General features: G+C 36.1%; 1 protein-coding gene across 1 annotated transcript in view; it reads left to right on the top strand.

The window, feature by feature from the left end:
• Nucleotides 1-25,388, top strand: part of LOC140143888 (ATP-binding cassette sub-family C member 5-like) — a 56,998-nt gene extending 31,610 nt beyond the window's left edge. Inside the window, 10 exon segments of the mRNA XM_072165718.1 lie at nucleotides 6,904-7,033; nucleotides 10,016-10,298; nucleotides 11,836-12,022; nucleotides 12,977-13,066; nucleotides 13,563-13,752; nucleotides 14,295-14,454; nucleotides 15,641-15,719; nucleotides 17,443-17,556; nucleotides 23,424-23,588; nucleotides 24,610-25,388. Of these exon segments, the coding sequence (XP_072021819.1) occupies nucleotides 6,904-7,033; nucleotides 10,016-10,298; nucleotides 11,836-12,022; nucleotides 12,977-13,066; nucleotides 13,563-13,752; nucleotides 14,295-14,454; nucleotides 15,641-15,719; nucleotides 17,443-17,556; nucleotides 23,424-23,588; nucleotides 24,610-24,741 (1,530 nt within the window). The 3' untranslated portion in view covers nucleotides 24,742-25,388.
• Nucleotides 25,389-25,984: the final 596 nt, after the last annotated feature.

Here is a 25,984-nt window from a genome sequence, read left to right as displayed (position 1 = left end):
ATTTATTAAATCCCTAATTACTAATTAATAAAGGACAAAGAAAGATAAAAGCATAAACATGCTTCATTTAGTAAAACAATAGTAACACCGCTGTTGTGTACAAAAAATAAGTCTATACGACAATGCACTATACCAACACCATGTACAAAAGGATGCAGGATCAAATAATTAAATCTAAACAAATAACTAATAATCAAGTGCGAAGGGCCTAATATAACTTGATATTAGAGTATAGGGCTATACGGCAGCAGTCCAGCATCATCTCAAACGTCATCGTTCATTAATACACATTACACACTTATTACGGAACAATTCACTGAGAAAATAGAGATGAGTTTTTGAACGCAAAACCTGACACATCAGTATAACATGCCAGGATAACATGCATGTCGACAATGGACCAAAATTCATTAATTTATAGGAGCATCCCGGCCAAATGATCGCTGTTAAATAACTTGGCTATGACTCGATGATGTAACTTTTAGTAGGCCCCTATGGATGATTTATAATAAAAATTACAATAACCAATATCAGCTGACCGGGCTAGCTACAACGTGCAGAGACAGAGGCCGAGAGGGTCTATAATAGGCCTAGAGTATAATGTTTTGCCCGATTCAGTCAACCTCCGTCAAACTCCGTCAAGCCTCCGTCATCTCTCCGGACTCCGTCAGATTTGGGCTCCTAAGTGGGCGCATTCTTTTGAATATTGCTTCTGCCGGTGACGGAGCTCCGTTAATGTTAAAGCATGCAATGAATGAGCACACTCCGGAAAATTGGGCTCATTTTGGGTGCATCTATTGTTTGTTGCACCGGAGTCTACGGATAATGACGGAGCAGTATTGACAAAGTTAAAGCCCCGTTCAAATAAATGTTAAAATGTAGTATATATGCCTTATTTGATCAATATGCCTACACGGCTTTCATAGGTTTGTTATTTTGGGTGTATATATCAAAAATACTATTATTTGTAGATTATTTTCATATCAAAATCATGATTTTAAAATTCGCACTTAGGATTTAAAAATTGTGATATAGACTGTATAATTAATGGGAGACAAACATAAAAACCGCGAGCAAGATATAGGCCTATAAATAGTACTATCCACGTCCACTAATATCATTTAACTTTCAAAGAAGCGATATATATATATATGAATAAATAAATAATATTATAAATGATATTAATAGGGGCCTTTACCTAATCATGCACGCGCACGCATGATACATTTAATGATTTAAGAATGCGCTAATTAAAATGTTTTTAACATCTTTCAACCGACCTGACTATAAAACAAGAGCATTTGGAGCATGTCTCATATACCTGTTCGGAGCACGAGCTAAATGATATAGGCATAGGGCCTATATTAAACAAAAGATCTAAAAAATAGGCTAAACATACCGCTTGGAATTTGCAGAATTTCTACATGGACTCTAGACATGCTAGATGCTCGACGTTATATTTCGAGACAGTGTCCACAATCTACTCCACAGAATGTCTCTAATGATCTCTTGGTTGATTGTTAGATGATGGATAACATTTATTCCTGGGCATTTATTATTACAGCCACTGATTCTTTCCTGGTAATCCGCGAGTTGGGGTACAACCGGTCATCTTTTGGTTGGATGTTTGTAGACCCATTGCTGATGTCATTGGCTTCGTTGTCAGCCTTCTTTTTTTTCGTTGCACAACCAACCCAGCTGCCAAACGCTTCATATACTAGGTAGTTCTTGGACCGTTGGACGGTGTGACTTTCCCCAAATGACATAGGCCTATTGACATTGACAGTCTAATGACAGAGTCAGTACAAAAGAGCTATTGATTGATTACGTAATTTCCCAAAGACCACCTTCATCACTTAATCAATAAGGTCAGAGACACATGCATGACACGTTGGTACTACGTATTTTAATATTTCTCTGATCTAAAAATAATGTAGACCTACTGTTATTATTATAATTATTATTTATTTATTATTATAATCATTATTATTATTATAATCATTATTATTATTATTATTATTATTATTATTATTATTATTATTATCGCGGAACATTGTTAAAAAATAGGCTTAAAAATTGTTCAGATTTTGGTGAAATTTTACAGGAAATTTAGCCTCCAGAAAAAACAAAAACAAACAAAATAAACCAGAACGACCGACCGTACTTGAAAGGTTTTTTTCCGTCACCTTACAATAAATTATACTATTATTTATTTTATTTATTTGAACATACGCCTTTATAACAGCGGTACCCGTCCAACAGACGGAGCGCACAACAAAAAAATAAAAATAAAGAAGTGAAAATGAACGTATTATTAACCGGGGTATTAACAAGAAATAGCAAGACATACTGGTATATGCATGATCTATAAAATTATAATATTTATTTCGGCTTGCTGAGACAGACGCCGTGATGGTCCATAGGGCCTACAGTATAATGTATTGAACGACTCCGTCAAACACCGTCAAGCCTCCGTCATCTCTCCGGACTCCGTCAGATTTGGGCTCCGAAGTGGGCGCATTCTTTTGAATATTGCTTCTGCCGGTGACGGAGCTCCGTTAATGTTAAAGCATGCAATGAATGAGCACACTCCGGAAAATTGGGCTCATTTTGGGTGTATCTATTGTTTGTTGCACCGGAGTCTACGGATATGACGGAGCAGGAACGGTGACACCGCGATTTACATTTACAATGCCCTGGCCGGGCATGCATGTCTTGTTGAACATAGTTAACGAATTTTGTTAATGGCCTATTCAGTGATCCCACCGCAAGTATAAAAAATAAAAATTGTTCATAAATTTCTGGAGTGAATTAGGCCTATAAATTGTCATTGAGTATTTTTGAAATGAAAATGTGCCCAAATCGAGGAAAATAGCAGCATTGACAAAGATGAAGCCATATTCAAATAAATGTAACTATTTTCACGATGCTCAATTTTATCTTTAATGAGCCTACACGGTTAGTCGCCTACCGCTAGGCTATGCATGCACATTAAAAAAAAAAATTTTTTGATGAAATAATTTTCTCCTGACTTTTCATGCACATTAATATTTTTTATTAACTATCTAACTGCTACACATGCTATGTCTTCTGAAGGTATTTAGGCAAAAGAATCTGCCTACAAGATAATTTCTGACTTCCTTTATCTCCGACTTTCGCATGATGCATGCACATTAAAAAAAAATTTCTTCCCACTTGCAGATTTTTCATGCACACTAATATTTGTTATTAACTATCTGACTGCTACACATGCTATGTCTTCTGAAGGTATTTAGTTAACTATGTGCAAAGGAATAAGCCTACAAGATGGTTTCCAACTTCCTTTTACTTCCGATTTTCGCACGATGCATGCACATTAAAGAAATATCTAATAGGCCTACAAGATGGTTTCCAAAACAATATTTCTCCTGACTTGCGGATTTTCATGCACATCAATATGTTTATTAAGCATCTTCATCTATTATAACTGCTACACATGCTATGTCTTCTGGAGGTATTTAGTTAGCTATTTAGGTCTATTTGTGCAAAAGAATAAGCCTGCAAGATGCTTTCCGACTTTGGTTTTCTCGTTACTTTTACATGGTGCACACAGTGGCACATTAATATTTTTCTTTAACCATGCACATAGACAACAGCTATACATATCCAGTACAGAGTCTTCTAACTGACATTGGCATTAAACTGTTAATTTCATTTTTTTTTTAACATGAACAAAACCCGGTGTTAGGCCTACAGGTGTTAGGCCTACAGCAGCCGACTGATATGATGATGATGATGATGATGATGATGATGATGATGATGATGATGATGATGATCAATGATTTTCTGAACTGGAAAGTTTTAACAAAGCATGCTTCTAACAACATTAGAAGGAAGGAACACTTCAAGAAATATACCAATTTGTTTCCTCTTCATCTTTGATCCAATTTTGTGAGGTCAAAGGTCACATACAAGGTCAAAGGTCGCCTGAGGTCACCAAATCTTTTAATAATCAATTTTTAACTGTGCATCACATATCCAAAAATCAGCTTGAACAGTTATATAATTAAGGAAATATGACGACTTTAAGATGGCCGCTTTCCATGTAAAGTATAGCAAAGTAGCACTTTCAATGAGTGATAACTCGTAAAGGAAGCATCTTTCTGTATTGATTCATTACTTTGATGGAATGGTACTTTGGTATTGCCAAATGTGATTGCAAATTTTAAATGATTGTTCAATATTTTCTAGATGGCTCTCTCTTGGGAAGACACTACAAAGGCTCCTGGAAATTGGCAACCACTGACAACCTTTTTCTAAAGATGTTTTTTTTTACTGGGCCTAATCGACACAATGCGATTTTATTCCACTAAGCATTGCTAAGCAGCTGTACTCATTTCAATTACAATTAATGGCCCAGTTTCAAAAGTGACAAATATTTCATCCTTCATGGTTATTTCTGCTACCTATTGTTACAGGTTCGATATTCAGCCTAACAGATGAATGCTCACTCCGCTGACTGTGATCAATATCTGTGTGCTTCAAGGAAAAAGTCGATTCAAATTTTAGTCAATTTTGAAAAGCTCTTTTTTTTTTTTTTTTTTGCTATAAGTTACGAAAATAAAGTTGTATTAAAATTATGTATTGATCGTCTACTATATTTTGTCATTTAGTTACAAAATGAATGCCGATTGCCGACCCAAATTTTGCAAATTTTCAGAATTAAAAAAAATTATTGTGCTTAATGTACAGATTTTTGTGATTGTTAGGGTCATTTGCAACAAAAAAAACAAAAAAACATATAAATTGAATTCACATGCTCTCAGGCTATTTTGAAAAGAGTTTTTTCCCAGTTTGTATAATTATGTACAAGTTATGTGTTTCATGTAAATTCCAAGTACATGTACATGGTTCCAATATAATTGATTGAATTGATCAAAAGGAAGCAAACTTAAGTGGTCATCTTTGTAGGCCTATTGTGTACCATGTCTGATTACATATAAACATCATTGACCCATGCTGAGTTTACTGGCAAACCCATTGCAATTTGCATATACCTGTAAGAAACCTTATAATTGTATTTAAGTTGTGGGCCAGGTTTAAGGTTTTATATTGATTTTATATAACCAGTTTGTATCTCCAAAAGTATGTTTCTGAATTGAATTGATGTTTAACATAATTTCAAAATAATTTTTTCTCATACTTGCTTTTTCATAAATATTTTGTGAGATTTTAATTTCTAAGCTAGTGACCCAAGCTGGTGTGTTTCGCCTTCCAAATTCATTTTTCAGAATTTCCCGTAAATTTCATGTAGGCATGAAAATAACAACATGATCGACTTAATAAATGAAAGCCTATGATAGTAACACATGATATAAGCTCGTCTTCAAAGGATTGTGGCTCTTAAATTTTTTGTCCTGTATGATTGAATAATAATGAAAAATAAAATGAACAAAAATTATCATCAGGAATAGTATGCCAAGTCTGGGCAAAAAGTTGGCAAATATATTCTTGGAATAGGTAATTAAATCTCAACAATTACAAATGATCAACTTGAAACATGTAAAAATATGACCTGAAAACATGTAATCAACATGAACCGCAAAAAATTCAAATTGAAACGGGTAAAAAAATATGAACTTGGAATCATGGTTAAATTATATCAACTTGAAAAAACAAAAAACAACAACTTGAAACAGTTAAAAATATTAACTTGAGTAGTGGTGTACATGTACCATGAATGCTGCATGCAGTAAAGTCAACTTTCCTGAGTACCATGGACTATGGAGATACATAGTGGTTTAACTGTTAGGCCTAATCAATAAGTGCCTATTGTGGAACAAGTGAAGCAAAAAGTGGGTGGGAAAGTGGGCGGAGGAAGTGGGCTGATGAATGTACAACTGTTGACAGTTATGTCACTGAGTATCTCTGGAATACTCCTGCTAGTTCCTGAGGTGCCTGACTCAGGCTTGAATTTCTTTTGTTATATGTACCAATTTCTAGAGTTAGTTTCTCAGGGCCGGTGCTGGACCTGTGCTGGAACCCATTGTTCTTTACTCTGGACGGAGCTCAGTCCAGAGCAAGAAAAGTTACCTGAGGTTAATATTTTTGTTAGGGTAGTATCTTAGACAGCCCAGATCTATGGATGTATCTGATAATCTATGGTGGCTCTGTACCAGCCCTCATACTGATTACTCTCTTTAAATCAGTGGTATTCACATAGGTTATTCATGATGAGTAGTAGTATCTTAGACAGCCCAGATCTATGGATGTATCTGATAATCTATGGTGGCTCTGTACCAGCCCTCATAATGATTACTCTCTTTAAATCAGTGGTATTCACAAAGGTTATTCATGATGAGTAGTATCTTAGACAATCCAGATCTATGGATGTATCAAACTATCTATGGATGCTCTGTAACATCCCTCTCTACCCGCCACCACTAGAGGGCCAAAACCACAAAAGATTTGCTGGATACCTGTATAATCTGGGTGTCAACTATTAAAAGGGCATTTTGTGATGCACAGAATCATCCCCCCATTTTTCTCAAAACAAGTTGAGATTTTTATACCACTGGAAACGTCTGGCTACATAATGTTTATGTATAAAAAAAATCTTGCAGATTAATTTGTGTGGCAAAAATATCGTGAAATTTGAATTACGTTCTGGTGTATCATAACGAAATTACAACACATTGCCTATGGTGCAGTGTAATCAAAATAATCTTGCATAACTCGCAAACACGAAATCAGAATCGACTGAAATTTTGGGGATGAGATTTATTTCATAGCTATCTACTGAAAACTGTAATAAAAAGAGGATGCTAGGATCACAAAATACTCCTTTAATAAATATTAATGAGCTCATTTTGATTAAATTTGATTCAGATGTTTTATAATTCTTGTTATACTATCAAATTTCAGACAACTCTAAGTGCAACAACTCATCTCCATGACGAGGTCTTCAAAAAAGTAGTTTCTTGTCCGATGAGTTTCTTTGATACCACCCCATCTGGGAGGATATTGAACCGGTTCTCTAAAGATATGGATGAAGGTAAGAATCAATCATATAATCAATCAATTAATCAATCAATCAATACCACCCAAATTGGGAGGACATTGAACAGGATTTGGAGATATGGATGAAGGTGAGAATAAATTAATACCACACCATCTGATATGTTATTGAATAGGTTTCTATAGGTGAGAATCAATCAATCAAGTCAGTTAACTGATCAATCAATCAATCAATCAATAAGTAACTTGATTAGCCATATCAGCCCAACTAATCTGCATAAGACCTTGAACTTCCAGTAGAAACCAATTTAAGAGAAAAAATTGGGTGAGTTTTGAACTGCGATTTGGGCTGACATTTTTGTCAATCCTGCAGCTGTGGTCCAAGGGAATGAGACCAGGTCTAACTTCAGACCTAGTCTAACCATGGAGATTAGTTTTACAGAGACTGAACGTTTTGGTATTTACATACCTTATTCTATATTATTGTAGATCCTGTTAAGAGCAAATGCATGTAGCTTAATATTAGATGGCTGCGGTTCAACTTTTGGACTTTGCTAGGAGTAAAGGAGGAAAAGAAAATGAGTAAAAGCATCCCTCCCTAATTCTAAACTCCATGTGTAGACCAGGTCTAACGTTAGACCAGGTCTAACTTGTTTTGTGCATATGGACCTTTAAGTCTAATGACCCTTCTGACTAATATAAGCTGTTCCTGTAGATGATTTATATCTTTTCTGCATTTTGATTTGTATTTGATCGCATGTTAAGATATTGATATAAAATTGGATGGTTTGAACCCAATGCACAAATTTATTGGTCGAGCTATGAGTTTTAAAACGTCAAGTCCAATATTTTAAAACTCATAGCGAGACCAATAAATTTTGCATTGGGTGAAAAAAACCATCCAATTTTATCATCATTATGTTTTCAGAATCTTTTTCAAAAAGACAAAATTCTAATTTGTTTTTTCGTGATTTTTTTTGGGAGGGGGTCAAAATCGACTGATCTTACATGCCTAGAGCAAAAAAAAAAAAGAATTTTTTTTTTCCGGCCTGTTTTCGGACTTTTTGGCCCTACTTCCGAATTCCATAAGTTTCTGTAACGTTTCCGTCAATGGGGATCCATTTCACCAAAATTTATGACGATTAAGTAGCGATTCAGTAAGTCTCAAAATCCATCCTAACTTTAGAACGCATTATAAAATACATTTCACTAAAATAATTTACAAATCTGCACTTCCCAGAGACCAGTACCAACACAAAGTCTAGAAAAAAATTGGGAAAAAATCCTGTGTCTCATGAAGTTACGTACTCGTTCCGAGTCGTTCGTAACTTGTGAAATGATATAATTGAATTATGAGGGTTAAAAATATGAAGTAATAAAGTGTTTATAATGATATTTGATAGGCAATAAACTGATAAAGTAAGCGTAACTTAAGCTACAAAAACAGAGTGCAAGCCTGCAGCCAGTGCTAGAGCCAAGGCAACAGTTCAGCTATGCAGTTGGGTGGACTACGGTATATTTGCCGATTTCATAAGCTTATCTAAAACCCTACCTTGTCTGTGCTAACATCGTTCACACCTTGCAGAGTCTCAAATTAGTTCAAAAAGTGATATTTGGCACTTGGCAAGTATAAATCCTCTGGTTTGGTCAGAAAATTTGATAATTTTTGATGTCCGATTGTGTGAGATTGCCAAATTCTGCAGCTTTTACGTAGTGGTTTAGCACCGGTTTTTACTAGTTTTTTGTACTTTCCAAGGATATTTCAATAAACCACATTAATTTCTTCATTTCTTAGCAGCTGAAACATGCATTTAGTGCAACGTTGATTTTCAGGCCTAGAATCATGAAATTAAACATCTCTTTCCGCGTCCGTAGAAAATCAAATTCTCCCGGTTTGACAGCAAAATAAACAAAATCGAGTTCATGAATGAATAGTCTCATACAGTGCGTTTGTGTTCTCTCTTGATCACATACGATCGGTCAATTTACAATATGTTAAAATTGGCGGCAAAATCAGCGATTTTAAAAATCACGGGGGATTGGGATCCAGGTGGCGCTAAAATTGGATTCGAAATTCATCCAATATGCTATTTTTTTGACGTTTTAAACTGTGTGGAGAGGTATAGGAAGCAAGATTCTGAAAACATAATAATGGTAAATATTGGGCTATTCCAGTTGAAATCAATACACCCCCTATCGAAGACATGACTATTAGCGTGTTTCTATTAAGCATCCGGAATTTTTCCAGTGAAATTGCTCACCGGGTAATAGCGGAGAATGACGGCCAACGGTCAATTTCTATTGGGGGATGTTATCTGGAAAATACCAGCCGCCGTGGCCCGATCATTACACTTGCCGGCGAAAGGTCATATTTTGTGTCATTGCAAAGAGTGTGGGTTGACCTTGGTGGGACCTAATACGATCGAAAAGTTTAACTTATATAATATATGTGATGTGACTACAATGTACAAAATACGGTGTATACCACCCCCACCCCACCGCAATCAAAAACACTCTGCAATCCCTTTTATTCCTTCAGTTGTCCACACGAAAGTAGGATTTTCAGGCGTTATTTCTGATTTATTAAATCTTATGCCTATTTTTTTCCGAGTGAAAATTGTACACTGTAGGCCTACTTCAAAACATAGCTGATAAAATGAAACAAATCACCTGACCGTGTCAATTTCCGCGGTCTCCCCTGTATGCGCACTCTGTCGGAACGATGTCAATTTCTATTGGCATTACCCGGATAAATTCTCCGCCATTATCCTACCAAAAGTAGGATAATTTCCCCGGAAAACTCTCGCCGCTATTATCGGGAGAATAGCGGAGAAGGTCAGTTTCTATTGGGCACAGTTAATCTCTTAGCTGGTTTTTTTCCGGATAATGGCCCCAATAGAAACACACTAATTGACTGTGAGTGTGCATTCTAAATAGGGTTACCTGCATGGATGACTGCATTTGATACCTGCAATCCATCAATCAATTAATCAGTTATCTTGTATTTATTATTTTACAGTTGATGTGCGCCTTCCATTCTTCTTGGATTCCTGGATTCAAAACATGCTGCTCATACTTTTCACCATTGGAATCGTTGCCAGTGTATATCCATGGTTTCTCATCTCTGTAGTTTTCTTGGCGTTCTTCTTTATCATAGCGGTGGCGCTTTTCAACCGCACCATCGTTCACATTAAGCGCGTAGATAACATATCACGCTCACCTTGGTTTGCACATCTTATGACGACAGTACAAAGCTTATCAACTGTTCATGCATATGGAAAATCTGATTTATTTATGAGAAGGTAAGACGAGGGGTGTTTGCTTTTTGATGTCTGTGTGTTTGTGTAGCTGTTTATTTGTTCATATACGGTAGATTAGGCTCTCTCAACTGGCGGGGAGCGCACCACTTATGGCGATTGGAGTCAGTTGAAGTGGCGCATGAAATGTAATTTTAATAATTTTTTCACATAAATCTTGAACAAAAAAGGGGTGAAAATACTCAATCTGGGCCTTTAAAAACCCTCAAAATATGTGAGCTTCTGGGGGTGCTGCCCCTGATAAATATTATGTGACCCCCATTTTAACCAATCAGGTGACTGAAATATATGTACGAGGTGTATAATAAACTCGGGCAATGAAGGACATAGACATGGAAATTTGTGTGGCAAAGGAGACACACAGGAACTGCAGGCAGCCATTCAAATGCTATTTTCTTGGCTATTCGCTCCAAACAAGATTCTACCCGGAAAATGTGTGTTGCATGTGCCTACGCCTGTCAAACGCATGCTTTAATTGCCGTGCATGCTTTACAAAAACCTTCTGGCAATTTGCTAGAAAAGTGTGAGAAACAAAAATGCACATTTTGCACATACGTTTGCAAGGAGGACTTCGTTTTGGTAGCAAGATGGCGGATCCAAGCAAAGGCGAATAAAGCAACTGGTTGCTTCAAATTACACTTTTCTTTAAAGAACAAGAACTAGGTAGTCAAGAAAGATGAAAAAAGTATACGGCAAATGCTAAAATTTGAGATACAAACCGTCAACTGGGATCACTTGTTTGTAATTACCCGGCCCTGAATCCACATTACTATATTATTGAGCATATTTGTATCTCTAAAAAGCCTCAAAATTTCCCCATAAGTTTCACAAAGAAGATCATTTCAACACTAATTTGATAATATGTATGGGCTATTCCATTTAAAATCCACACCACCCCTGTGGAAGATTTTGGAAATATATATATGCCACAGGGGAGTATGGATTTCAAATGAAATGAGCACATTAGGCAGCTCCATTTGAATTTCATACACCCTCTAATCAAGATTCAACCTAAATTTTCCACAAAGGGAGGATGAGTTTCAAACGGAGCTGCTAATGTGTTAATTCCAATTGAAATTCATACTCTCGTTGTGTAAGATATTTCCAAAATCTTCCACAGCGGTGGTGTGGATTTTAAATGGAATAGCCCAATTTTGCTCTCATGTCGTCTGCTGGGTTAGTTTTGTTAGTGGTTTGGATTCACAGGCATGAAGCAAAGATTTATGGGCTATTCCAGCTGACACCCACACCCCTGCTGTGAAAGATATGACCTTAATCTTTCTCACAGGGAGTGTGAATTTCAAATGGAGTTACCTGAATGGGTGACTCCATTTGAAATCTACACCCCTGCATGGGATATTAAGGTCATATCTGCCATGGGGGTGTATGGAATTCAACTGGAATAGCCCAGTGTAGAAGACTTTTCTTAAATCTTCCAAAGGGGTAAAAGATTCCAAATGGAATAGCCCATTTGTGTAGGGGTGAACTGACAGCATGTTGGTCTGATTATGTCTCGTTTTAGGTTTCATAGATTGCTTGACGAGAACACCGTACCAAAGATTATGTTTCACATAGCTAATAGATGGCTGGCTTTTCGATTAGACTTTCTTATGATGCTGCTGACAACGACTGCTGCAATTTGTGTTGTGTTTACTCATGGTCATATACCACCAGCATACGCAGGACTGGCATTGTCATATGCAACATCGGTAAGTGAAGTGTACAATGTATGTGTGCGTTGCATAGCTAATAGATGGCTGGCTTTTTGATTAGACATCCTCACTTGTGTAAAAAAATTTTGAATGATCAAAAAATCAATGATTGATTGAAATTTGAAATGTTTTGCAATGTTGCTGTGTCTCCAGTTCACCTCGGGGACCAATAGATTCCAACAGATCCCTTGTGAGCAGTAAATATTCGTATACTATGTTATGCACTTGATGATATGTTTAGTTGTCAGATGTCAGGTTTAATATTGACAGGCCCCGAATAGGGAATTGCCACAGAGGAGAGAGAAAACAGAGAGCGTACCACCAGTCAAAGTCCCTGTGTATTGTATACGGCGAGTTCTCACATATTCATGAGGGCCGATTGTTCGACCGTGCCGTGTCAAACAATCACGCCAGCACTGCGTGCCTTCGCATATACGCGATAGAGCGTTGCATGCTTTCGCGATTACGTGATAGACCATGAAAATACACGGTAATTGCGAAGCAGTCTTGCCTGTCGCATTTCATGGAACAATCGGCACTCATTATCGGATGATGCGGAGACTTTGACTGGTGGTACGGGCTCTGTTTTCTCTCTCCTCTGTTGGAATTACGCTACCAGTTGCCAAACTGTACATATGTATACATCTTATCTGTATTATGTTTCGATTTTGACATACAGTGGCCCTAATTACTATCATTAATTATAGTTTTAAACAGAACATGCAAGATTTGCTCAGAACTTTTTTTGTGAGTCTAGAAAAACAACAACTTGCAACCAGGCAAGTTTCTGAGTTTCCGAGGTTAGTGCACTAACTTGATCCCACCCAAAGATCAAATCAGCTCCTTAATCTATGCCAAGACATAGCTATTAAGTTCCTGGCTCCTAAAAAAATAGCCCACTGCATGACTCAAATGTCTGATAATCTGTTTCTACGTTTGTTTTTTCTATAGCTTCTTGGCTTATTCCAGTACACCATCCGATTAACTGCAGATGTAGATGCACATTTTACATCGGTAGAAAGAATTGTAGATTATATCAAGGTATGTGTAGATTTGTGGCAATAGCTAGATTGCAAAAGAAGATCTTGTATTTTATACAAAATTCTGTATTGACCTGAGGACAGTTTACTATGAGCTACATTTTCATTTGTAAATGCTTGACCTTTGACCCTATATATTGAATATTTTGATAGAATTTCTATGATCACATACAGACTGTAACTTTGTCTTTCAAACCACATGTATATATGGTATCACATAGTTGATATGTATGTAACAACATTAGCATCAAATCAGTAAACTACGGACTCTGCCAAATGACGCAAAAAGGTGGGTCTTTTGCTCCACAGCGATGCCCTCAGTTTTTGTTTCTACTTTTTGCCTGATTGTAATGCCCAATGGTGCAGGGCAGTTTACTACGAGCAACTGCCAAATCACTACGGAATTAAGCTGACGAATTCAGTTGAAATAATGGACTAACACAGTCTAGGTGTTACTTTCCAATGCTTTAACACTCTTTTGTGTGCTTTTTTTTCAGAATTTAACATCAGAAGCACCCGCAAAGGTCAAAGATCATGAACCTCCAGCAGACTGGCCCAAAGAAGGTCGTATAAAGTTTGAGAAATTGAAGATGAGATACCGTGATAATCTGCCGTTAGTTTTACAAGGGATTTCATTTGAAGCACAACCCAAAGAAAAGATAGGAATTGTTGGGAGAACTGGTTCTGGTAAGTAAAAAAATAGAAGGTCCTCAGTTTAAATCAATGGGATTTAATTTGCTCTTGTTCTCATGTGCGATTTCATTTGAAAACAAACCATTTACTGTATTGTGAGGATTTAAAACATGATTTAAATCAAATATTTTTTTTTAATCACTGATTTAAATCAACTTTAAGATTTGTTACCACTTGTTATCAATTTAAGTTACATTCTTTCTTAAGTTACTTTGTTCCTAATGCTTCTATAAACTTTGGATACAATTAAAATACTTCTATGATGTCATTTTATGTATTGCTAAAAATTCATCTTCAACAGGTTTTATCCCAAGATTTTACCAATTTTTTTTCTTTGAAATTTTCACATGTAAAAACACAATTTTGATTTTGTGTAAATACCTGGGATTGCATTCCACTGTTCTCTTTTGACTTTACCATGGGGTATAGCAGTTATTGGAAATAAAAAAAAATAAAAAATCGCCAACCCTGTTAAGTCTAGTCAGGTCTTATTTGATAAAATTATGTTACATAATGCTTATATATATCCTATACAGGCAAATCGTCCTTGGGTGTGAGCCTATTCAGACTAGTAGAGAAAGAAGCTGGTGAAATCAAGATTGATGATATCGATATCAGCGCCATTGGTCTCTATGATCTGCGCTCAAAACTAGCCATAATACCACAAGATCCTGTGTTATTCATTGGAACTATTAGGTAAGATAATAACCAGTCAGTTGTGTAGCCAGTGGGGGGGGGGGGCAGAGTACCCCCTGACAAACAATGAAAGAGGAGAGTGCTCCCCAAACAAAACAAAAAAAAAGAAAGAGAAATCAGGAAAGCAAAAGAAAAGGGGATAAGGGGCCTGTTTCACACCCAAAGTCAGCCTGATCATGGGCCAAAATAGTGTAAAATACCAAATTTTTGTATTGTCTCTTTAAAAAAAGTCCGATATAAGTATATATTCCACCGATAATATCGGGTCACAATAATGCACATTTTTATTGTGCCCACCCGCTGACCAAGAAAGCTGGCTATGCCACTGTAGCCACGATTTGTAATAAAAGAAAAACAGGTGGATGGGGTCCCTGGTGGGAAAATAATAGGGGTTCAGGATTTGCTGATAACAGGAAGATGAGAAAGGTGATGTGGGGGCACTTGGTGGACAAACTTGGCAAGTAACCATGCAGTTAAATCAAGATTAACAACATCAATATGAACTCAGTAGATTGCTCAAAGCTTCGCTACAGGGTCAGTAAGTTTCTATAATTTGGTTCACCTCAAGTTCGGTAGTGACGTCAATGCCTTTTAGCATTTGCTCCGCAAGCATGCTGACAAACTGCCCATGAACGCATGCGTGTACACTCAGCACGTTTAACTTAACGCGCGCGATTCGATACTGCGGCGAGCGAAATACGCACATACGTCACTGCCAATCTTCAGGTGAACCAAATTATATATGCTGAAATCTGAATTGAAAGTTGGACCACTCAACACATGTCTATTATACATGTATGAGCAATGTAGGCTTTGTAAAGGTGTTGCACAGTGTACATGTACATGATTCATACTACACTGAACCAGAATGACACTTAAACATTAGTGAGGGGGGGGGGAGATATTGGGTGAAGTGCATTTTGTTTATTCAAACGGGCAAATTATTTGAAATTGATGTTTGTTGCATGTTTGTGTAAACATATTGCAATTGTATCATATTCTGATGGGGGTAAAGTAGGTGTCCCAGATTGTCAATAATGGAGCAGTCTTAGGGCAGGATATTCTTTATGTTGAGAAATTGTGATCAAATTTTGAGCAACGTACAACTAGATGACAATGGTTTTGATCAGTTAATGGATATAAAAGAAGGATGAATATGATGATGTGTTTGATTTTACATTTGCAGGTACAACTTGGATCCATTTATGCAGCATAATGATAAAGAAATTTGGAGTGCCTTAGAGAAAACATATATGAAAGATAAGGTAAGGTGGTGGTATTTTCTTAGTGTTTTCTACCTTAGAGCTGGCACCAGTCCGATTCCAAGTTTATGTTACATCACAATGGACCATAGAACAGTACCTTCAAAGGTGTGGTACACCACTATCAGGATTGAGACTAACACTTTTTTGTTCATACCATCTATTGGAAACACATCTTGGGTTTTACATCGTTACTAGGATTATGATAGAAGTATTAATAGCTTTCTTCTGAGCCAAACTATCAATTTTTGATGGGGTAAAATTCAGAGGGATGAGGCTTTCAATTGGGCCATGCACTAGGCTGTATTAATTAATACGTTGATCAAGTTATACCAGAAAGTTGAAAATGTGAACTTGTTTTTCCTTTCAAAAATGCTTTCCAAGGCATGCTGAGGGAGTGTATGCACCAAAAAACAAAAACTGCAAATGTTACCAAAGTGCGGTAGAATGATGTTAAAAATATAGAACCCAGGATTTCCCATTGCTTTGCCCCCTGCCAGGTCCAAGACAGCCCCTGGACCTCCAGCTGATGGACCAGGACCCTCCAGGCTTCATCACCCGAGAGTGCTAAATCCTCCTGGATATGCCCCCTGTTTTCGTAACTTTTCATGTTCGCTTTAAATATTCAGTTGCAGTAATTTTACACAGTATTAAAAAAAGTTTCATCTCCTTCAAAGTTTTATCGCCTGGTGACCATTTAAAAAAATTGTTGTTGGGCAGGAAAACCCTCCTGTGTCATTGGCCCCTGAACATGTTTAAAGCAAAACCTCCTATGTAACCGGTTGGCAGTTCTATTTTAAACATGTTCAGGGGCCACAAACACATACAAGGTTTTTCCTTCCCAACAACGAAATGCTGGTTTTGGAGTGTCATGCCACTTGCAGCATTGATGGCAATTTTACACCACTATGCTGTCTGGCCAGCAACACCAGCATTGACCAGCAGCAAGCAGCGCTGTTGTTGCAGCAGCGTTGACCAGCAGCAAGCAGTGCTTTGCCAATGGGCTGTTCCATTTAAAATCCACACTACCCCTGTGGAAGATTTTGAAAATATCTTCCACAGGGGGAGTATGAATTTGTAATGGAATTAGTACATTAATTAACTCTGTTTGAAATTCATCCTCCCTCTGTGGAAGATTCAAGTTGAATCCTTCTCAGAGGGTGTATGAAAATCAAATGGAGCTGCCTAATGTGCTAATTCCATTTGAAATTCATACTCCCTCTGTAGAACCTTTTTCTAAAATCTTCCACAGGGGTAATGTGGATTTTAAATGGAATAGCCCAATACAATAATCACATCACCGCTTTGCCCAATGCGACAAATCACTGGGAGTTGACTGGAGCATTCCTGCTTGTGACGTATGACACAAGATACAATTTTTGACTAATGAACAAAAAGTGACAACCAGGGCTCGAAAAAATGTTAATTTCCCGGGAAGCAAACTAAATTTCCCACAATTTATAGCATGTTTTTATAAACAAAAAGACACAATTTCCCTCCAAATACCAGAATTTCCCTCCAAACACCAACATTTCCTGGGAATGAGATTCCCAAATTCCCCACTTTTTCGAGCCATGGTGACAACACTGGTTTGCATTCAGAATCATGCCATTGAGTGGCATGCTGCTGAGTGGTATGCTGCTAGGTGGTATGCCGCTTGCGGTGGAAAAACATGATATTGAAAGTAATGTCAAAACTTTTATCTCTACCATATCTTGTTTTTCAGGTTAGCAAGTTAGATAACCAGCTGGAAGCTCCTGTGGTAGAAAGTGGTGACAATTTCTCAGTCGGAGAGAGACAGTTACTCTGTATGGCAAGAGCAGTGCTACGTAAAAGCAAGGTATGTTTTACTGAGACTGACTAATTGATAATAGTTGAAATGAAAAGTTTCAAACGATTTAGGGGTAAGTTTGGTTTTGTGATTTCTGGTACTTTAATTTGACCATTTTCGTCAAGAGAACTGTGGCAACTTGGGGAAGTTCCAAGTTGTTTGGGAATGGCCCACATGTTCCAAGTTGTTTGGGAATCTCCCACATGTTCAAAGTTTTGTGGGAATGTTCCACGTGTTCCAAGTTTGTGGGAATGGCCCACATGTTCCATTTTTTATGGGAATGGCCCACATGTTCCAAGTTTTGTGGGAATGACCCACATATTCCAAGTTTGGAAATGGTCCACATGTTCCAAGTTTTGTGGGAATGTCCCACATGTCCCAAGTTGTTTGGTAATGACCCACATGTTCAAAGTTGTTTGATAATGGCTCACTTGTTCCAAGTTGTTTGGGAATGTCCCACATGTTCCACATACTTTGGGAATGTCCAACATGTTCCAAGTTTTTTTGGGAATAGCCCACATTTTCCAAGTTCTTTGGGGATGGGTCACATTAGTGTTGTATAAATGAATAGTGAATTAATTTGTTATCATTATCATATTCATATTCATATTCATATTTTATTTCCATAAAAATCAAAGACATTACAAAAATATATATAAAAACACGGTACATATGGAGGAAAAGGCTGGAAGACCAAAAAGGTCTGAAAGTTAGCCTTTCCCTGAAATCAAATGAAATTAACAAAATAAATCAACATTACATAACATAACCAAAAGACAAGGGAAGTGGAGAGGGGGGGGGGGTGCTCACGAAAAAGATTAATTATATTTAGAGATCAGTTTTGTTTTGAATTGATTACGGAAATGTTTAACAGATTTTGAAGCTTTCAGATTTTTATCTAAAGAATTCCAAAGAATGGGACCTCTTGTACGTATAGCATGATCAGAAAAGACTTTCTTATTTTTGGTTAGATTTAGGTCATTTACATATCGTGTCTTGTAGTTATGTATGTCAGAACGTTTGGTAAAATAATTATCAAATGAACAGGGCAGTTCATTTATAGAGTGCCTGTACATGAATGTACCTAATTCCAGTGTGTACATATCTTCAACTTTTAATATGTTATAATTAGCAAACAATGGCACTGTGTGGTCTCTATAGTGAACGTTTGCCACCGTTCTAATAGCCCATTTTTGAATTTTTACAATTTTATTTAAGTAAGTTTTACATGTATTTCCCCATAAAAGTACTCCATAATTCAAATAAGGCAATATTAACGTACAATAAAGTGTAAATAAAATATGACTTGGAACAAAATGTTTCAATTTATTCATGACACCGACATTTCTTGAAATTGTTCTAGATACGCAATCTATGTGACATTTCCAAGTGAGACATTAGTCTATTAGTACACCAAGGAATTTAGTTTGATGCACTCTTTCTAAAGCCGTGTGATCTAGTGTGATTTGCAGGTCTTGATTCATCGATGTCATTTTGGGTGTGCCAAGTATCATGTAATTTGTTTTGGTAGCATTAATTGACAATTTATTAGCTTTAAACCAATTGCTTACTTCCTTTAACTCTTCATTAACAAGGTTTGTCTGGCATTCTACGTTTTTATGGGAGTATAAAATGGTGGTATCGTCTGCAAAAAGGACGAATTCGAGTACTTTAGATGCATTAGTTATATCATTAACATAGAGTATAAATAGAAGTGGCCCCAGGATTGATCCTTGTGGAACACCACATATAATATCGTGTGATTCTGATTCATAAGAATTATAATAAACATATTGTTTTCTGTTACTTAGATAATTTCTGAACCATTCTAACACAATACCACGAAAGCCATAGTGTTCTAATTTATGTAAGAGTATGTTATGATCGATTGTATCAAATGCTTTTGATAAGTCCAGAAATATTCCAATAGTTGTTTTGTTTCTTTCAACTGCTGCAGTAACTTTGTCTACCATTTGCTCTATAGCCATAAAGGTGGAATGTTTTGACCGAAAGCCAAATTGTTTGGGGTTAAGGATTTGCTTATTGTCAATGTAATCCGTACATCTGTTAAAACCAACCTTTCAAGAATTTTTGAAAAACACGGTAGGAGAGAAACTGGGACGATAGTTTGAGAATGCCTCGGCATCATCTTTTTTGTATAATGGTATGACTTTTGCTATTTTTAATTTATCAGGAACAATCCCAGTAGATATAGACAAATTAAATATCATATTAAGAGGTTTGGCAATTTCATTACACACTTTTTTAATGATTAGATTGCCAATATTGTCATGGCCTCCACCTTTGTTTATGTCGAATTTATCAATTATTTTTACAATATCGGATTCAACAATAGGCTTCATATACATATTACTGGTCTTGTTTTCATTGAGATAAGCGAAATATTGCTTTTCTGTGTTTTGGATATTTGATGCAAGCTTAGGGCCTACGTTTACGAAAAAGTCATTGAACTGATTTGATATTTCTTTAGGATTGGTAATAGAACTGCCATCTTCAGCTTTAAATTTGCTCTGTGCAGATTGTTTCTTTCCTCGTCACATAATATTATTAATTGTTTTCCATGTTTGCTTCATATTATTTTTAGCATGCTCAAACTTGGTAAAGAAGTATTTATGCTTTTGATTTTCGAATAAGCATTTGCAACTTATTTTTATATGTTTTGAATATTTGAAATTGTTTGTCGTTTGGAGATTGAATGTATTGTTTATATAACATATTCTTTTTTGTTAATACTTTTTAACAATCCCTTCGTAATCCATGGCGATATTGGTTCTTTTCTTCTATTACCAGTACATTTCTTTAACGGAATACATTCGTCGTAAAGCGTATTAAAGGTGTAAATGAATTTATTATCAATATTATCAAGAATTTCACCCCATTTAACGTCGGATAGTTTTGTTTTAAATTTATCAATATTCTTATTATTATGATTTCTTTTATATATAACGTCTTTCGTTTTACACTTTTGATTTTCTACTTCAAGGTTGGTTGATAAAGTAGTTGGAAAGTGGTCACTTATGTCAGTAATCATAATTGTTGATTTGATAATATTGTCATTATTTGTAAGGATATTATCAATAATTGTAGCAGTTGATTCTGTGATTCTTGTTGGTTTATAAATAGTAGGTATTAATGAATAGGAGTAAAGAAGTTCAAGGTAATCATGAGTAGGTCTGTCACTGTCTACTTTAAGTAAATCGATGTTAAAATCACCCATAATATAAATATGTTTTTTATCCAAAGTTAACTTCTTTAAAATAGGGTCAATGTCTGTAATGAAATTATCGATTGAAGTGTGTGCTCTATATAATACTCCCACTAACACATTCTGATTAGATTTACATTCAATTTCAATAAAACAAGATTCAAAATTTGAATTGGCATGACAAAGATCTTTTCTGAGTTTATACTTTACTTTATCAGAAACATACATGCAGACACCACCTTTTTCCCGACCAGTCCTGTTCATATATTCCAAATTGTATCCAGGAATATTAAAATAATCATGAGGTTTATCTTTCAAATGAGTCTCGGAAATACCAATTACACTGAAATTTTGGTCCAATGTATTTAAACAATTTTTGAGTTTTCGAAATTTTTTGACACGCTTCTGATATTGGCATTTAGTATATTAAATTTTCCACGACTTGCATCAGGATCTGAACAGAACTGTGCAGGGGTAACATATGAGCATTCGTGCATATCACAGTTTGCACTGTTTACAATATCATTATAATTTTATTATTAAAATTGCAATCCAGTGTTAGGGGATTAAAAATCATCTTATCATATTTTTCTAGGTCTACATCTTTTATATTTTTAACGTGGGGGGACTGGTTTAAATTGTATACTTCAGCCTCAATGTCAGAATTTGAATTGTCACAATTATCAGACGGCCTACTGCAGTTCTGACAAATCCATTCCTTGGGATTTAGAACTTTCAATTGTTTTGGTTTTAATAGAGTACACTTTTTATGAACATAACCGTTACATAATTTACATGATATATCCTTGTGACATTGGTTTACAGTTTTTGAGCACTTTACACATACATCTTTAACAGGCATAAAAAACAAACAAAGAACAACAAAAAATAATGGCTAAAATTTAAATGCCAACTATGCAATGAAGAACACTAGCTGACAAATATTTGTAATAAGTGATTAAACAAATAGTTACTCAGATTGAAAGAAGAAAAAGGCCAACGACCCGGCAGCAAAAACAGCTAAATTCCTTCAGAAATAAAAGTAATGAGCCGTGATGGTGATATAAACTGATAAAGAATACATAATTATGTCATCTATTGAATTTCAATGATTTTGAGATACTTCTGTTTTGCAAGCATCCCAAGTGTTATTGATCAACAATACTAAGTTAGAATTCATGATTAATGGAAACGAGAAGGCATTTTGTATACTGGTGAATTTAAGCAATTACTGCCGCCATTTTGAAAGTCGTTGAGAAACATATTTTAGATCATAATTTTAAACAATAATGTTTTAAATAATAGTAATAATAATAGAATTATATGTAACAAACTTATTCTTTACTAGATGTCTCATAACATAATAATTGTGTTTCATGAGTCAACTAAATCGACATCTTACATTATATTAATGATATTTCTGCAAGACAAATATATAATTATGTACATTAAGCAAGCCTTTGGCCATTATGAAATGTTTTATAAATTATAGACAAATGTCTCAAGATTTCAACTCATCTTGCTGTTGGCCATTGTTTTGCCCTGATGATGGCGACTCATCTGGCTGTTGGTCTTCGTTGTGCCCCGATGATGCTGACTCATCTTGCTGCTGGTCATCGTTGTGCCCTGATGATGCATAGACACGACCTGAAGATTCTTCGTAGATTCTATGGAGTAAACTTGAGTGTGTGATAGCAACTTTTCTTCCCTTGGCTTCACCTTCATGTTTCACCAATACCATTACTCTACCGTTCCATGACCAAACTGACTTAACATGTCTGCACTGATGCATAAGATCCTGGGCTCTTTTCAGTAAGGCTTGGGTATATGGTGTGAGGAGGTCATTCGCTCCTATTTTGCTTCCTTTTAGATTTCTTCGGTTTGTCATGAAGATTTGTTTCTTATTGTATCTAGCAAACTTAACCACAATTGGTCTTGGTTTACCTGCATATGACTTTCCGATGCGGTGGGATCTATCGAGATCATCTTCTTCAAGTTGTATTTTCATGGTGTCTGTAGCTATTTTGACTATGATCTCATCTGTGTTTTCTTTAGTTTGTTCAGGGACTCCAGTTAGCACCACACAGTTTCTTCGCGTATATTGCTGTAGGTCTTCAATTGTGTCTGCCTGTTTGAACACTTTACCTCTAATATCAGCAATGTCCATTGATTGATGCATATTTTTTCTGTCCTGATCATCCATTTTACACTTAAGATCATGGTTATCTCCTTTAAGTTTGTCCACCTCTTCTTTCAAGTCAGTCACTTCAGTTCGCAAGTTTTCGACGACTGTCTCAAGATGATTTAATTTGTCCGAGACTGCTTCACTTATTAGATTTTTGAAATAAGATTTGAATTCATCGTTGCTTATCAGCTCGCTAACAAATTCCGAAGACGTTGTAGATGTCATGTCGATACTGTGATATTATAGTAATGAAGATATCAAGTACATATTAAAAGTTTATTCCGAAACTCGCTGATACTATAGGCGGTGCAGTGTTGTTTTTGACCGCCGAAGCTGCCGGGTAGTTGACCCTTTATTCTTGCCTCACGGGTATGTGTTTATCTCAATGCATTTTAATACGCTATAGGAGGTCGAGAAAAACACGTCTTCTTCGTAATCAATCTCTTGCATATATCTTATTCACAGATTTTAATGTTAGACGAGGCCACAGCTGCAATAGACACAGAGACTGACAGTTTAGTACAATCAACAATACGAGAGGCTTTCAGTGACTGTACACTGCTGACAATAGCACACAGGCTGCAGACAGTACTAGATTCGGACAAAATTATGGTCGTTGATGATGGAAAGGTTTGTTGATAGCTATATTATTCTACTTTAAAAAGATCCTCTCTTGTTTCACCTGAACTTTGTTCAGAAAGAGACTATGCAGTCACTATTTCTGTCTGTATGTGTAGGGGTGGGGATGTGTATGTATGTATAATGTGCTGATTTGAATAAAGTTTTGTTAAATAAATGCCACTCACAAAGTACTACTACTACAGAATTCAAACTTGGTAGCAAAGATCATTGGGTAAGGGACTTACGGTGACTAAAAGATATTGAGGTCAAATGTCATCTTGTGGTCAAATGAGGTCAATATGCACAAATACTTAAAATTTAATTTTCCCCCTTCAGCAGGAGATTCCTGTGCTAGGCTAATTCAACGCAAAGGATATCCCAACCACCCAGCTAAAGACCAAAGGTTTAGTCACAATGTTGGTGATGCCATCTAACATGACAGGAATACTGTGTGATTTAATTCGTATTCATAACCTCATTAATATACGCAGCAAGTGCGATCCAATCACAGATAATAACTTTTAAATACGCGGACGCAAATGCAGGTCATTGAAAAAGTATAATGACCGCGTCTCGTGACGTAGCTAAAAGTACGCTCTACAATGACTGTGTTATGTGACGTGTTACGCGTTCGAACAATTTACGCGGACGCTGGCCGCCGTATTTGGACATCGCATGATTGCGTGCTAGTGTGATTGGTCGCTAGCAGTATTTCTTTAATGGGCTATTCTATTTTTTACAGGGAAAACAACAGATGAAGTTAAAATTGTGTTCTGTTTTCAAAATAAAAGAAGAAAATGTGACGAAATTGAATTAAAAAAGTGAAAAGTGCGGTTATGAATGAGGTTAATGACTTTGCATCAGTTATTTTTTGGTATTAGAAATATCTAAACATTGTGCTTTGGACCTCGGAATATTCCTCGGTTCCAAAGCACAATGTTTAGATATTTCACAATACCCTCAAAACAACTGATGCGCAGTCATTAACCTCTAATTAATTTTCTTTTTTGTTCTCATCATGTTTCCACAGATTGCAGAATTTGACACCCCATCCAATCTACTTGCCGATTCCAATTCACTTTTTAGCATCATGGTAGCTAACATGACAAGGAACAAAGAGCCAAAAGACGCAGGTGACAAAGTATCACAGGAGGAGAACTGATGACAGTCACCAGGTATTCCAAGCAGGCCTGCAGGATTTTTTGTTTAACCCAATGAGAATTACCTGCCGATTGGCCAAAAAGAAGTTTTCATTATCAGTTGGACCAATCACCAATATTGTTAGAATAATAATTTCACCATGCAAAAAAAATGGGGTGAATTATTTGTAAAGCTCCATTTTGATTGGTGATTAAAGTGAAGATATAATGTAATTGACCAATCAGAGGCAATGTTAGATCGGCAGGTAGTGCTCGGGGGTTAGAGTACTATAGATTAGTAGATTATGGTGCAGAGGGCCGAGGAATCATCTCACAATTAATTTTTTATACTTTTACACTTTTGTTATTCTATATGCAAATAACCATTGTCCAACCACACTAAAAAATTGACTGAAACTCCTCTGAAATTCATTGGCCAGTCATTAATCCCACTGAAATTGATTCAATCCCACTGAAATCCATGGATTTAATTAACTTTATTTAATTTCAGTGTTAAAACTTGTACTAAGACTAATTTCAGGTTATGCATTATGCTATTTGGAAAACACATTTTCTAATATCTTTTATAACCAATCATCAAAATTAACATAAAACACAAGTATTAGTGGTCACAAGTTTGTCGTTTTATTTCCCGTGGAGTGCCATGATCTCAATACCATTGGTTGTTTACATGGTGTTTCCAGAACATAAATGTAATCAGATTTCCCTAAAATCTTCAAGTTTTAGAGAAAAAAAAGACATGGTGTTTGACATTTAATGGAAAACTTGCTAGTGTAATGTACACTTTATATTAAAAAAGGTAAAAATGTTAAAGTACAATTTGATTGTACAAATGTATGAGTCGAAAGCAGAAATACGTAGATGAGTACAGTATAATCATGGTACATGTACAATTTGATTGTACAAATGATTGTGTGAGTCTAAAACTGAAATATGTAGATGAGTACATATGCAGTATAATTATGGTAAAGAACAATTTGATTGTACAATGTATGCGAGTCGAAAGCTGAAATACGTAGATGAGTACAGTATAATCATGGTACATGTACAATTTTTACAAATGTATGTGGGAGACTAGACCTGCCAACCTACCGAAGTCAGAAAGAGGAACATTGAGGCCAAAACCTTGTACATGTACACAAACCAGGTACCAATGATTTCAAAGACTTGAGGTGTGCAATACTTTCAGAATGCTGGGAAGGTTTTGCAGGTCTAAATTTATCACAATAGACTAAAGAGAATACC

This window comes from Amphiura filiformis, unplaced genomic scaffold, assembly GCF_039555335.1.
Source record: "Amphiura filiformis unplaced genomic scaffold, Afil_fr2py scaffold_31, whole genome shotgun sequence".
NCBI classification, from domain to species: Eukaryota; Metazoa; Echinodermata; class Ophiuroidea; order Amphilepidida; family Amphiuridae; genus Amphiura; species Amphiura filiformis.
Note: the sequence above shows the minus strand (reverse complement) of the source record. Positions and strands in the feature narration are given on the sequence as shown.